General features: G+C 42.9%; 1 protein-coding gene across 1 annotated transcript; it reads left to right on the top strand.

The window, feature by feature from the left end:
* The first annotated feature begins 990 nt into the window (after window positions 1-990).
* Window positions 991-14867, top strand: tead3a (TEA domain family member 3 a). The gene is made up of 14 exons (XM_087782395.1): window positions 991-1223; window positions 4057-4298; window positions 5821-5885; window positions 6005-6067; window positions 8321-8332; window positions 8713-8823; window positions 9629-9672; window positions 9746-9941; window positions 10008-10178; window positions 10888-11028; window positions 11087-11239; window positions 11299-13171; window positions 13246-13330; window positions 14829-14867. The coding sequence occupies exons 2-12, from the start codon at window positions 4292-4294 to the stop codon at window positions 11410-11412; spliced, it is 1077 nt and encodes a 358-aa protein (XP_087638521.1). The 5' UTR covers window positions 991-1223; window positions 4057-4291; the 3' UTR covers window positions 11413-13171; window positions 13246-13330; window positions 14829-14867.
* The last annotated feature ends 109 nt before the right edge of the window (window positions 14868-14976 follow it).

Below are 14976 nucleotides of genomic sequence, written 5' to 3'. Positions count from 1 at the left end.
TATGAAATTGTATTTGTTACATTGGATGATATAAGTAAGTAAATAAGTAAGTAAGTAATTTTTATTTGTATAGCGCTTTTCCAGACCAGGGTCACAAAACGCTTAAACAATCAAAACAATATTCAGTAAAGTATATACATTAAAGGGCAAAACAAAACTGATAACACAACAGGAGTTCCAGAAAATCAAAAATATAAAACTTTATTCATCTCTTGGAAAAAAAATTATTTGGGAAATTAGGGATTTATATTTATTTTAATAAATGTATTATTATTCAATAATTTTCTTTTATTATGTTTTTAACTAAATTTATCTTGGATATTTACAGTTTAACTTCCTCTGGACGTCCCTTTTGACATATTCACTTTTAAATTCAAGTTATTTATTTAAAAAATAGTAATAATGAGAGTCTGCAGCACGTTTTTTAGTAGATTTTATATATTAAAAAATATATTTATATATATTCATATATATTATAATCACTTTTTTTGTCTTTTTATGCAAAAATACATTATTATTACATTATATACATATTACTTTTTTTTAATATAGATATTAATATCTATTTTTATGGTATAATTGTCTTTATTTATCATGCTTTTACAGACTCTTTTTTTTATTATAAGTATGAAAGGGTAGTTTATTGTATATTCCATGATACACGATAAATAGTTATTTTATACGGTTTTCTACCAAGAACTATAGATTATACATATTTATGGTTGAGATCCTAAATCATGTGACAAGAAATCTAAGTTTTTCTTTATTATGTTTTAGTTTGAAAACATACATTTAAAAGTAAATGAGTTTATAACAGATTGTTTTATTGTTTGTTTTCATGATTTCTTGAGTTCATACATGTGCGTGACGTTCCAAAGTTTACGTTCCATGTATATTATTGTCCTGACTCTGATTGGACGGTCGCGTCACAGCATCATTTCGGGAACTCGGTTCGGTTCGGATGAATGTCTCACTCTATGACGTCATGGGAGGGGTTTGCGTGAAGACCCTCCAAAAGTTGGCTCGCTGGCCCCGCCCCTCCGTGTTCTCCTCCGCGCGTTCACTTCATACCAAAACTCATTCCTGACATTCCGCCTTTTCTCTGTCAAACTCGCTTTTTGCTGCTGCAACGACCCAAATATCGGGAGATCCGGACGTCGCGGGGACTTCGGAACCAGGCGGGCCGGCGTGTGTGCGCGTGAGAGCCGAGCAGAACTTCTGCGGTGAGTCTCTTTGTTGTTGCAACTTTCACGCTGCAGCTGCTGCGCTCCGACTTTCCTGGAAGTTTTGGGATATTTGGAATATTTCGCATTTTTTTTCCCCGCTGCAGCTTTGCTGAATCAGAGCTCGGTGTCACAGTTGGGGCAGATCGACGAATCCCGCCCGGAACTATTCCCCGGTCAAACCCAGTTTTTGGCTCGTCTGTGCGGCTTGGTTCACTTTGTGGAGGTATTATTAGCCCGCAAGCTAACTAGCTAGCACGTTAGCTCCACTTTGTTAGCAACGCAAAGACGCGGAAAAACCGTTGAAAACACCCGTCGCTTGACTCTCGCTCCCCCCGTAACATAGTTACACGAACTTTAAGACAAGTTAAAGTGAATATTGTGGTGTTTTTTTGTGGCGACATGGGGGTCTGCTAACTTGAGTTAGCATTGTGTGCTAGCAGCTTGGAGAAAGTTTCCAGCAGCATGTGAGACAGGTCCCACAGGTTTGACTCAAATCACAGGAGGGAAGACAACATTCCTGGGGATGTCAGATGGTTGTGTCGTGTGTGACAGGAAGACGTGGAGACTTGCTCGCTCACGGTGTCTGTTTTGATCTCACTCTGGCAAGAAAGAAAAAAAAAAAGTGTTTGTTGAGCTCATAACTTATATTTAGCTCGAGCTATACTGGCCCCTTCACTCAACACCTGACCCCATGACCACAGAGAGCTATACTGATCCCGGCAGAACCTTATACACTTCACCAGGACTTCTGTGACCCTCCGGTACACTTCTTGGATCTCCCTGTGGAGCATTGTCCACACTTTTGTTTTGTTTATCCATCATATCAGGTCGTAAACATACCTAGAACTCACTTACTTTCAATATATATAGAAATGATCTGATCCTGACTTGTATGTCCTCCAGAAAAGTTCTGATCCACTTAAATTTATGTACTCTTGACTGTAAATGTCCAGGTGGTCATCATCTTTTATAGTTTAGGACGCAAAAGTTTCCGGACAAGAAGTTTCACTTATACATCTTTTTATGTTTTGTTTAAACCTCTTTTGTCAGTTCAAGGCATAACATACACATCGGAAAATATAATTAGAATTTAACAACAAAACTACATGAGAAAAGACCAGAAAAATGGGCTTTAGAAACAAACACAACAAGTTGCAAGTGAAAGTCTAGCAGCAGGATATCATCCATAAGTTTTTACTCTGCCATTAATGATATATTTTTAGTTTATTAACAAAAACAGACAAAGTATTAGGACAAAAACTGTCTTTTTTTGTTTCTTAATCTGTAAAAGATTATCACCACCTATGACTTATTTTCCATTTTCCACTTCATGAAGTTTTTTACCTTTTGTACTCAACATTTTTTTTAACCACACTCTGTTGGTCTTCTTAACAATTAGTCATCTGTAGCCCAGTGTAAAATGACTCAGATCGAGTGCGGTCGCACACATTGATCAATTCCTTAAATGGATATCTTCTACTTCATGGTTGTGTCGCGGGGGCAGCGGTCTAAGCAAGAGGTCCACGTCGAACCTCCTTCGGCAGCTTCTTGTGCTTTGTCTTGGTTTAAATTCTTAAAAAGATCCACTAAGAAAATAAAAAAGGGTCCGTTACACATCTCTGTTTTCGTAGCCAGTCCTTTGGGTTCTGCTGGGTCACCGTGGCAACAGCACTGTTCTGTCAGCAGTGATTGAAAATAGGAAAGCCCTTTGCTGAGTGTGTCTAATAAACTAGCTAACCACAGTGTGGAGGGGGGGGCACTGCGACCACACTGAAGCTCTGATGTGCCGGTTTTCACCACACTCTGGAAAACATTACACTCCACGCAGCCCACAGTTGTGCTGACTTGGATCATCCTCAACAATAACTGAAGAATGTATCATTTCCTCATGTTTCCTGGACCGACGACGCTCTGGTCTGGAGTCTCCAGCGCCGTCTTGTGAATGACTGAATGTCAATTTCACGCTTGGTATAACCGAGGCTTCACTCAGCTGGGCTGACCCACGAGGCCTTGGGCAAGCTTTGTTTCGGCTCGTATCCAACCCTTGCGTGTCGTCTCTGTCACCCCTGAATGCCAGCGCTATTAATACTCGACTTCAGATGAATCCGACCTCCCTCCTGATGAAGTGTGGAGACATTTGTCTTTGGAAATCTGTCGCCAGCCCTGGTAGGTGCAGAGTTAATCCGGCAGTTGTGCGTTTAGAGTTGACCTCGTATGAAGCCCCTTTTGAGACTCGCCGACGCGACAACTTGGTAGATGTTGTTGCGGGTCAGTGGGGGATCAGATTTGGGTCTTAACTGGTCATAAACCTTTATTAGAAAAGAGGAAAGATGCATTTCAAAAAGCAGGGAAAAGTCCTAAAACAAGGAACGGATTACATTGAAGGTTGAACTAGCAGAAACTTCTTTTTACACGTCGTATTGTTTTAGAACTATTTCTTAAGGGCCACATATTTACATGTCAAACGTGGCCCCTCCAACTGTCCTGTTAGAATGTTGTCCAAATATCCTACCTGCTTGTCTCCACTATTATTTTGTACCATCGCTGATTTAAAGATAAATAATTTAAAAAAAAAAAGGTTTGGCTGTGGGTACATCACTGGTCCAGAATACATGAGTATTTCTGAAAAGAAAGATGGAGGTTTTGTCAGCTTTGTTGTGGTTGTCTATGTATGCTCTCACCTTTCTTAAGTGTCACCCTGTGTAGCTGGGACACTTAATTATAGAACAAGTGAATCGATATGATTCTGAGAAATATTTCCGACGTTCTGGTGACGTTGTTTATTCACGAAGCGACTCCGAAAGCCATTTTGAAAACCCTTTTATTGCAGGTGTGTTTGCGTGGGAGCCGGCATCATTGCGTCGGAGTGGAGTTGCCGTGGCAGCCCGGACGGGGCACAGGAGGACAGCGGCGATGGAGACGGATTGGCGGACGGCGCGGACAGGGGTTTGGACGGCGACCCCGAGGGCGTGTGGAGCCCCGACATTGAGCAGAGCTTCCAGGAGGCTCTCGCCATCTACCCTCCGTGCGGCCGGAGGAAGATCATCCTGTCAGACGAGGGGAAGATGTACGGTGAGTCAACGTGACCCGGGTCTCTTTGATCCCAAGAACCCCTGGCTGGGGTGTTTTTACTCTTATTTGTTGGTCATTGGAATGTGTTTTAGGACTGATTATTGGTTAGCATTGTGTGTGTAAATACTGACTTTTTGTCTGAGGTTTTGTTGATTTTGTGACCAACTTAACATCCAAAACATCATGTTTTATGATGGACTGAAAGATTAGCATCGTCAAGGCTTCTAGAAGAATCTCTCCTCATTGAGGGGACTAGTAAAGCGTCATTCATTCCTCTGTGCGTGGGGGGGGCAGGATACTGACTCCCGAGTGACGAAGACACGGAAGCCACTCGTTTCACTGCAGTGGAAGCAGTGACGGCCATCCTGTGTTTTTATTACCTGTCATCAGGGAAGTGGGACGTCAACACAAGCTCTCTGAGCCGACCTCAAATCTCACAGTTTTAACTGTATTGAAATCTAAATACATACATCCCAATATTACAAGTGACTTTAAGATCTTAAGAGTTTTAAAGGAGTTAAATCAAAGTGGCTTCTTGAGCAAATATGTTTCCTGTTTTGGGATTACAGCTCCTGTCTGAGTCAGCCCGCACCCACACTCGTTTTTGGGAATTTTGTCAAAGGTGACGTGACTCGGCACGGCTTCCCAGCACGGCTTCACCCTGGCTTAGTGAGAAGCTTCACTGGTTGACCTTTGTTTAAACCACTTCTGCAGCAGCAGCAGCAGCGTCGGGGAGAGTACGGGAGGCTGGTACGGCAGATGAAAATGATTAACCATTTCATTGCCTTTTTGCCTCATCCTAAAAAAGTCCTTCAATAGATTCCCTTACAGCATATAGTACTGTTGTGTATTGGAAATGGCTTTTAAACAAAATAAAATCTGTTTTTAAAATGCATTTCCTGACCATCTGAAGGAGAATATCAGGGAGGAGAAATCTCTAAATCATTTTAATTTCCAACTCTTCTTTTTATCGAAATGCTATTTTATAGTTTGTTGCCTTTAGTTTTCTCTTGCATCACAAATTCGTTATGCCTTTAAAATGATCTTGAAAGATGTCACGACGTTCTTAATTTAATCGTAAAATGTAACAACCGATTTGTGCCAGAGATTCTTTTTTTCAGCCAAAAATATAGTGATGAGTCACCGTGACACAAGGAGCTTCTTCCGGACGCCGTTATTCAACCAGTTTTTGAAGTAGCATTCATTGCGTTGTCGGATATAAATCATCGTCAAAGTCAAGTCTGTCCCCATGTTTTGGACACGAACTGTCAATGTGATGTAGGAGAGTCCAGATGTTTTTCAGACGTTCAATTACACGTAAAAAATGTCTATATTCTTACAACAATTCTTCTTCCAGTTCCACATCATCTCTCAACCTTAAAGAAAGTTCTCAAAATGCCGCACTTTGACCCTCGAACAACCTGTTAATTCTCAAATGAATCGTGATCTTTAAACCAGCGACAAGTCTCTCCGATGATGACCTTTAATCACCGACACGACTCCATTGTTTTGTCGCTCGCAGGCCGCAACGAACTGATCGCTCGCTACATCAAACTACGCACGGGGAAGACGCGGACACGCAAACAGGTACGAGCAAGAAACGGCGGAGGAAAAAGTGAAACTCTGTGTCAGTCTTGTCAAGTTTGTCCTGCTGCTGCTACACAATGACCATGTGACCGTGTCACCTCTAAACCTGGGTTTCTCAGGTGTCTAGTCATATTCAAGTTCTGGCCCGGAAGAGGGTACGAGAATACCAGGCGAGCATCAAGGTTGGTGCCCGCTACCACAACTTCCACTACACTCTTAGTCACGTCCTCTCTTCTTCTTCTTTTTCTCTCTCTCTCTCTCTCTCTCTTTTCCTCCTGTCCTCTGTCCTTCACCCCCGTCTTCCTTCAGGTCTCTAGTCACCTGCAAGTCTTGGCCAAGAGAAAGTCTCGCGAGATTCAGTCTAAGCTCAAGGTACACGCGCTCACTGACTGCCACGCTAACCGCTTTCGCTCTGCATGAGGCCCCGAGTGACTGAACCACTGACCCGTGAGCCGTCGGCTCCACTCGACCTAAAGAAACGACGGAGCTTTCAAAAGATCTGCATGTGGCGGGGATGAACTCGAGCGGCATCCGAACTAATCACTGCTTCCGACGAGTGCCGTGATCGCCATAACAACACGACCGCGTGACTCGACGCGTCGATCGGCGATATTGAACGAGTGGTCGTATTGTTTTGGCATGTGTGTGAGTAAAGTCAAGAGCTTGGTGCATCTGAATGGCTTCTGGTGAGAGAGTGCTGCCGGTTTCAGAGGGAGCTGCATGAGTGTTGCCGCCTAACACAGTGTTGCACTTATTGAACTCATTAGTGTCTCGTTCGACACAAACCTTCAACTCTTCGTGTGCGTTTGTGAGAAAGTGGTTTGCGGCGCATGCCAGCGATGTTTGTCGAGCGTTCAGCCGGCCTGTGGCTGAAGGACGCACGAGACGGGGCGGCTGCTTGGCTGGTCCCGAGTCCTGCTCTCAGCTCTCGTAATGCACATCAACGCATCCACACACACACACACACACACGCAAACATTCCAGATCCACTCCTTTAATTGATCCATCGTCTTCAACCACGATTGAAGAACCTCCGCCTCGACACTCACGCTGTCGGAGACTTCCCTCACTTCTTTATCGTCTTCCTGTTAGAGCTTTCATGTGGTTTCCTTCTGCCATCGACGTTCTTTGACTTGTGATTCGGTCGCACACATCAGTCTTGTCAGTGTGATTATCCTTTGAAGGAACGGACGAGCCTGGATTACATCTGTTCCCTTTCTTTTTGGAACTAAAACTGCAGCTTTTGTTGAAGAAGTAACCAAGTGTTGTAGAAGTTCTAGCTCCAAAAATTATTCTTAAGTTCTCAAGAACATATTTAATAAACTAGACTCAACAGCTCCAACCTTTAAAAATGAAGTGAGACGTAGCTTTGCAAAAGTCTAATCTAAGATAATTTGTTACTCTTTTTGGACAGGTTTTTAAAAAAAAATTGTGAGTAGTAAAATCGTTGGCAGTCGCAGGACATGTATAAGTTCCCGCTGGGAATGGAAAACCTTGTCATAATGTTCCTTGCAAACCACTTCCTAAGTTTGAGCTGAATTTAAGAGTCAATTGTCATCTCAATTCTGAATTTTAATGAAAGAAAAACCACAATATTGCTCATGTATTTGTGTTGGAACATGCCATGACCACACATCTGTGAGACATTCTGCTATAACCCTTGTTGTTCTACCATTAATGATCCAAAACATCTGCTGGAAGACCTTGATTCAGTGAGAGTCGGCTTCATATGTTGGGATAAAATCCCACCGGTTTATTGGTTATTGAGTGAAGATACAGTTTTATCCTCACTTTCAAGGTGTTTAGGAAAATGTGCAGGTGTCGGTTAAAGATGTGAAAAGACTGACACGGTGACGTCCATCACTCACAAACCTGTCAAACCGAAAACTCTCCTTCAAAAATGTCAAATTTTTTTTTTTTAAAACGAGGGGAAAAAACACCTCATTGAAGAGGAAAAAAAGAAGATATTTTGAAATTAAGATTAAATATAATATAGGTGTATTTGAAAAGATTATATCTTCAATTTTTAGAAACAATACTATTTGACAGAAATAACCTATAATGGTATATAAATATACCATTTCATTATATTTATAAACGACTAATTCAAAACATAAAAAAAATATAAACGTCATTGTTTTTTTTTTTAACTCTCTGCAGCCGTGGGTTACTGACCCCTGGGTTGGACGGAAGCTGTAGTTTTGTTCACAAAAAAAGGGGAACATGATATCAGGCCGTTCGTAACGATACGTCCGTTCAAATGTACCAGTCTTTTCAAGTGGTTTTCTTTCTCTTTCTCCCTGGAGAGACTCACAGTTTTCCACTGACAATGACTGTGAAGTGTTTCTGTGATTGTTCTCTTGATTGTCTCCTCAAGCTGCTGTTGAGTGTTTGATGAGAAAAGATGAATTAATGACATGTTTCCTTTGCTGTAGGCCATGAATTTGGTAAGTTTTTGGTTTCCACTCCCAGTTTTCTCTGCTTCAGGCTTTGTGCTGGAATGGCCGGCATCACCGCTAGTGTCCAGAGCTGCTGCCACGCTCGTCCTGCTCAGTTCTTCCCCCGGCGTCTTTAGTCAGAACCTGGTGACGGCTCGCGCTCTTTCTTCTTCTCTTCGCTGCTTCCGCCTCCTCCTGTCCCTGCTTCGCTCACCTCTGTCTCTCCCGGTAGTCTCTGCATCGTGCTCTGTGTTGTCTGTCGGCTGGCTCGTTGTTCTGACCGGCCAATCGGCTGATCTGGAATGATTTCTAAAAAAAAAAAAAAAAAGAAGAAGCAGGAAGTTGCCAAAGAAGGGCTCGACAGCGTTTCTCTCTTATCTGTCGTTCAGGACCAGGTTTCCAAAGACAAAGCTCTGCAGACGGTCGCGAACCTGTCGTCGGCTCAGATCGTATCGGCCAGCGTGATGAAACCCCAGACGCCTTTTCCTCCCCCAGTACGGGTGAGACACACACACACACACACACACACACACACACGGGGAAGTAGTTAAGATTAGGAGAAAAGGGACGTGGACTACCTTGTTTGTGTCGAGGTCTGACTTCGATGAGAGTCTCGAATGTGTCAACACGCTGTTCAAATTTTGTTTTCATTTACACGAAAAAAGAGGGGAAAAAAAAGAAGTTTAAAATTCACTCTGACCTCATTTAAAAATGTTGAAACTTTTATTTTATTTTTTCTATTGAAATTTTGTTGTTTTTTTTGGCTTTTTTAAAATAATAATTTGTATTTTGAAAAGTTGAATTCGTTTTTTTCATTCATAATTCAATCAATAATTTGAACATTTTCAAAATAAATGATTTTTTTTAACTGGTATGATATTTTACATGTATATAGTTTTTAATTCTAATTAATAATTATATATATTTTTTTATTTCATTAGAAGTAGCATTTTAAATTCAATGGAAAATGGTTTTGTTGAGTTGTTTACAAATAGTTTTTTATTCTAAATTAAAAAATAAATACATTTCTAAATTAAATATTTTTAATTCCTTTAAACTGTTTTTTTTTTTTTAATTATTGGAATTCCAACGTCAAACTCTTGACCTCTCAATATAGAAAATATTGGATTAAATTATATTTAAAAAACAGTGATTAAAAAAAACATTTCAATATAAAAAAAAGCTTTTTAACGTAAACTCAACCATTAATAATATTGATGACACTGATATACGTTCGTACAGAAGTACCATATGGATGTAACTCAAAGAAGTCGTGCTCATAGCCCGATTGTTCTCTCGTTCCAGTTCTGGCCGGGGCCCGTCCCAGGACAGCCGGGACACTCTCAAGAGTAAGAGTCTCACTTTTAAGTCTCCAGCTCGTGGATTCTGTTGATCCAATCGTACCCTTTTTTTTATTCCCAGCGTCAAGCCGTTTGCACAGCCGCCGTTCACCACGTTAGCGGCGCCAGTGCCTTCGCCCATCAGCTACGAGCCCCTCCCTCCCCCCCGCCCGGCAGCCATCGCCGCCCCCGTGTGGCAGGACCGAACGATCGCCTCCGCCAAGCTACGACTCCTGGAGTTCTGCGCCTTCATGGAGACCCAGAGGGACCGGGAGACGGTGCGGACGCTCGGATCTCCGGGTCGACCCAAGAGTCTGTCTGACGTGTCCCGTCTGTCCACGCAGTTCAAGCACCTGTTCGTCCACATCAACCCGTCGACCCCGAGCTACAGCGACCCCATCCTGGAGTCCATAGACGTGAGGCAGATCTACGACAAGTTCTCGGAGAAGAAGGGCGGCTTGAAGGAGCTGTACGAGAAGGGTCCGCACAACGCCTTCTTCCTGGTCAAGTTCTGGGTCAGTGGCAAACCGTCATGGAAAAACCAAATATGTATTTTTAATGGATATTTTGAAACTAAGCAGTAAAAAGCTAAATATGTTAAAAAGGAACTTTATTAGTATTTTTTATATTCCTCTTGATTTATTTTTAAATCTTAAATCAATGAAATGAGTCTGAAGTTGAATTGAGTTGGCTATTAAATAATCTGTCGTAACCAATCGCTATTTTTAAAATGTTTATTATTTTTATTTATTTTTTATTTACGTACCTCCACCAGTGACAAAGGGAGTACCGGATTTTTCATAGTTTGGACGGGGGTGCGACTTATACTCGATTTTGTTGATTTTTTTCAAATAAATTTCCCCCAAAAAAGCGACTTATACTCCAGTGCGACTTATATATGTTTTTACCTCCTTTTATTATGCATTTTATGGCTGGTGCGACTTATAGTCCGGAAAATACGGTAAATACAGGGTCTATTAGTATTGGTTCCTGTTGTGAAGTATCATTTATCCAACCACTATTTTTCTCACTTGCAAGTTTTTGTTGTGGTACATAGAATATTAGCTGATACATTTATGTGTTTAAGGGAGAATTTTTTATTATTATTTTACAACGATCTCATGTGAGGACTCGCCATATTTGCCACACATCTGTGGCTTGTTTTTCCTTGTAAAATCCGTTCAAGACGAGATGAAACGCTGAACGTTTCATTGGTTCCTTCAGGCCGATCTGAGCAGCGACGTCGAGGAAGGTTCCGGAGCGTTCTACGCCGTGAGCAGCCAGTACAGCGGGACGGAGAACATCACCATCAGCGTCTCCACCAAAGTCTGCTCGTTTGGCAAGCAGGTGGTGGAGAAGGTGGAGGTAGGAGCTCAGACACGCATACAGGAAGTGAGTGTCGCTGACGCCCCCCTGTGTTCAGACGGAGTACGCTCACCTGGAAGGAGGCAAGTACATGTTCCGCATCAACCGCTCGCCCATGTGCGAGTACATGATCAACTTCATCCACAAACTCAAGCACCTGCCGGAGAAGTACATGATGAACAGTGTGCTGGAGAACTTCACCATCCTGCAGGTGAGTTTCTACCCACATGGAGTTAAATTCAAGTGATATTTACTGGCGTTTGTCTGCAGGTCGTGTCCAACCGGGAGACTCAGGAGACCCTCCTCTGCATCGCCTTCGTGTTCGAGGTCTCCACCAGCGAGCACGGGGCCCAGTACCACGTCTATCGGCTGGTCAACGACTAACGCGCCTCGTGCACCCAGAGACTGTTTTTGTTTTTTTGTTTTTTATACACACGTGAACACTATCTCCAGACGAGGATCACAAGGACGCCGCTTTGTCGCGAAACCTCTGCGGGGTTTTTTGAACTGTTACTTCGAGGCCTCGTCCACACTACCATCGTTCTTAGACCGATTTTTTAAAAGACAATCAACTTGTTGATTTGAGCTGCCTGTCCAGGATGTTTCGTTGAAGAGAGATTTTTTTTTTTTAGTTTGGCGACATCCTCCTCCTCTTAAGAGACGTTTAGAAGTCACAACCTTGAGATCTAAATTATGCTGCTGACGGTAGGAATATCTACTTGTGTTTAAATCATTTGTGCAGCACAATTTTTACCCAAGTTATCGTTTAAAAATAACCTTAAGTGAATAGTGTGGATGTAGAAGGGTGGAGATGCAAGTTTTTATCAATGCGAGGATGCTGGCTGCCTCATTGACATAAAACACTAGGGGGCAGCAGCGAGCCACTGAGTTTATTTTGCTGTTTTCTTTATTAACATTACAGCAGCTTTTCTGACACGAGACACTACATGAGTGTGCGAGGGCCAATCAGACCTCAGCTAAGAAGTAGAAGTGACCTTTAAAAAGTAGTTGGTGCGATTTAAGTATTCGAATGAGGACGTTATTCAGTCGAAGCTCACGTCGTCGCCACTTGACACACTTTTCGAAAGACCATCCTGCTCAGACTTCTGTGGCCCCCGACATGCTTTAACCCCTTTAAACTGACATGATGTCAACATGTCCACCATCTTGTATCATTTAACTGACGAAGACGTGATGAAAAGGAACATCGCGTTCAATACCCGGAGGTCACGGGGGTCGTAGCTGTGCTGCCCCCTAGTGCCCCGACCACTGAACTTGTTTCGGTCGTATGACTAACTCTGCTCTGTAGAGTCCCAGCTAGACGGGAGTAGTGCGTCGTCTGCCCTCGCTCGGGTCGGCGCGAGCTGAGAAGTGGCGTGGGCCCGGAGGAGCACTGATGTTTAGGACGTATACACTACACCTGGAACGGTACTTTTTGTAAGCCAAAAGAACCATATTATAGCCTTTTTGTATTTACCAGCATGGTGAGAGGTGTTACACTAAGTTGTTTGTTTGAATGTTTCCACGGTACAGTGTCTGTCAGCGTTCCAATGATCCACTGATCTGCTGGATCCCCTGTGAAAAAAAAACGAATTAAGGTTTTAATCTGACAATCTGTTGCTTTCAAGGTGGCTCTTAATGACCTTGAAGGCATCATCAAAACCACACAAAACAGATTTTACCTGTAGTCTGACAAGTTAGTGTTCTTAACTGGTTTATCACGACGAAACCTCCCACAGTGCACTGGGGTAATGGACCTGACGACACTAAGGCTGCGTCCACACTCTCGGATCTTCTGCTCCCTTTTCCCAGAGACCATCGATCCTCCACCACGAAGCTTCTCCAGATCTGAACGAGTGCACAGGCGTGTGGATGAGTCCTGGCAATATCAAAACTGACCTTTTTCTTCTGTCTAATTTTGTGTAATATATTTTATTTCTGGTACACCTTCTCGACACTATCTTCGCCAGTTTGCCTCGTCACTCTCTCTGTTGAGTTCGATCGCTGATTCTGTGCCTTTTTTTGCTGTACTAATAATAAAATCACGTGTTTGCAGATCGTGAAGCAGGAAAGTACGTTTGTGTTGAGACGCTAACAACTTTTCCCTACAGAGAATTGTAACTTTGAAGTGTCACAATAGCAGGTGAGAGAAAAAAAAGAAAAAGCTGCAGCGTCTCTTGATTTGGGAAATATATTGATTTAATTGTGTTGTTGCAGTGACATCTGTTAGCCGCTTGAGGCCGCTGTTTCCTCACCAAAGGAACTGCACTCCCGAGAAAAACGTCTGAGTTTTAGAAATAAGGTGATTGTTCTCTCTTTAAAAGATGTGAAATATTTCACTTTTGAGAAAATATCGATTTCTTATTGAGTTTTATGCAAAGGACAAGGAAGTAAAGTGACGTCCAGATTATTTTTACTTTGTATTTGTAGTAGATGAATAACTGTTCAGCATCAGGTTTGTAAGAAGTGCATGTGTTGCACATGTGAAAACAGCTGCAGTTGTATATGTAGTAGTGTTGCTCCACCTTGTTGGAAAGATTCCAAAAGGAGGAGCTACAGTGAGTTTTAAGTCAAAAGTTCTTATCAGTGAAGGATCTTTTTCATAGAAAAAACAGGACTTGACAGCTCAGCATGCACATCTGCTGATCTGATCTTATCTGGTATTTGACCCCAAATATGTCTCAAACACTTTCACGGACCATATTAAATTGAAGGAAGCCTCTGGGTTGGACGAGCTCGTGCTGGACTGAAGACTCAGATTGGTTCCCTCGGCGACACATGACTGTTACCTGGCAGTGCAGTGGTGCCGGGCGTGGTGGGAAATGATCCAGTTCTACAGAGAACAACTTTCTCCTGCTGATCTGTCAAGAGGCTGTTGCTCATTATTGCATTTATTCACTCAAGTCGTGACCCGCCTGTCGAAGAAGATTCGCTGACGTCACAAGGACAGATGTGACAGGCCGACCTCACCAGCTCCGACCACACCCGACACATGGATCAGCCTTCATACCTTCTCGGGCAGGAATGCAAAGACGTGTGTCCCTGCACACACGAGAAGACCAACTCTGACGGATCATTTTACTTTCTGGTCCAGGTCTTGATGACCAGGTCAGACATCTGATATATGAGGCTCATGTCAGCACGTGCGGAGAAGCAAGACGTCATAATGCATGTTCTTTTTAAGACTCTTCTTCAAACAACCTATGATCACCTCGTGTTTATTTTGATCACATGACTAAGCTGGTGGTGACAAATGAACATGTGACCTGTAGACCACAATCTTCAGATGAAGAGACGATCCAAAACGTTTTCAGTCGACTTGACATGAACCCCCCGGGGTCACAATTGTCGTCCGGCTCGTCCAGTTCTGCCAAAGAGCGAACCAGTCAAGTTGAAATTCCATGTATGCTATCAACACATTTTTACTTTGGACAAGTCGGTGTCCAGGTGTTTTCTGGCTGATCTGGTAGGACTTCAGACATTCCTGAACTAAACCGAAGATGAGACTCAAACACGTGAAACAACTAACTCAAATAAAATCACTGTCAAACCCGCTTTCTAACTCAATACGCACTCTTTGTCTCACTCCCTCTCAGTGAACTCATTGCTGCAGCGTCAGTGCATTTATGAATCCACCTCGTGTATGTCGGAAAAAGTTTTGTTAAGTCACTAAACAACTTTCTGTAAAGATGCACCTGCGAGTTACTTTTGACTGGTCATTTGACAACATGCACGGAGTGTTGCGTTCACTGTCGCCTCGTTTTCGTCCGCTTCTCTTACGCTGTGTGTTTGTGCACCAGGAGCCGAGGCCCCTCCCTCCAGCACCTGCCTGTGAACTCTCCTCCGGGGCGCGGTCGCTGGGTGGAGTTCTCCGACTATTCTGGGAACTCTTCAATTCCAGCTGCTTAGTTTGCAGGACGCGCCGCTCTCCTCTCTCCACCTTGTGGG

Source organism: Callionymus lyra, chromosome 19, assembly GCF_982586985.1.
Source record: "Callionymus lyra chromosome 19, fCalLyr1.hap1.1, whole genome shotgun sequence".
NCBI classification, from domain to species: Eukaryota; Metazoa; Chordata; class Actinopteri; order Syngnathiformes; family Callionymidae; genus Callionymus; species Callionymus lyra.
The sequence above is the reverse complement of the archived record's forward strand: the minus strand, read 5'-3'. Positions and strand labels throughout refer to the sequence as shown.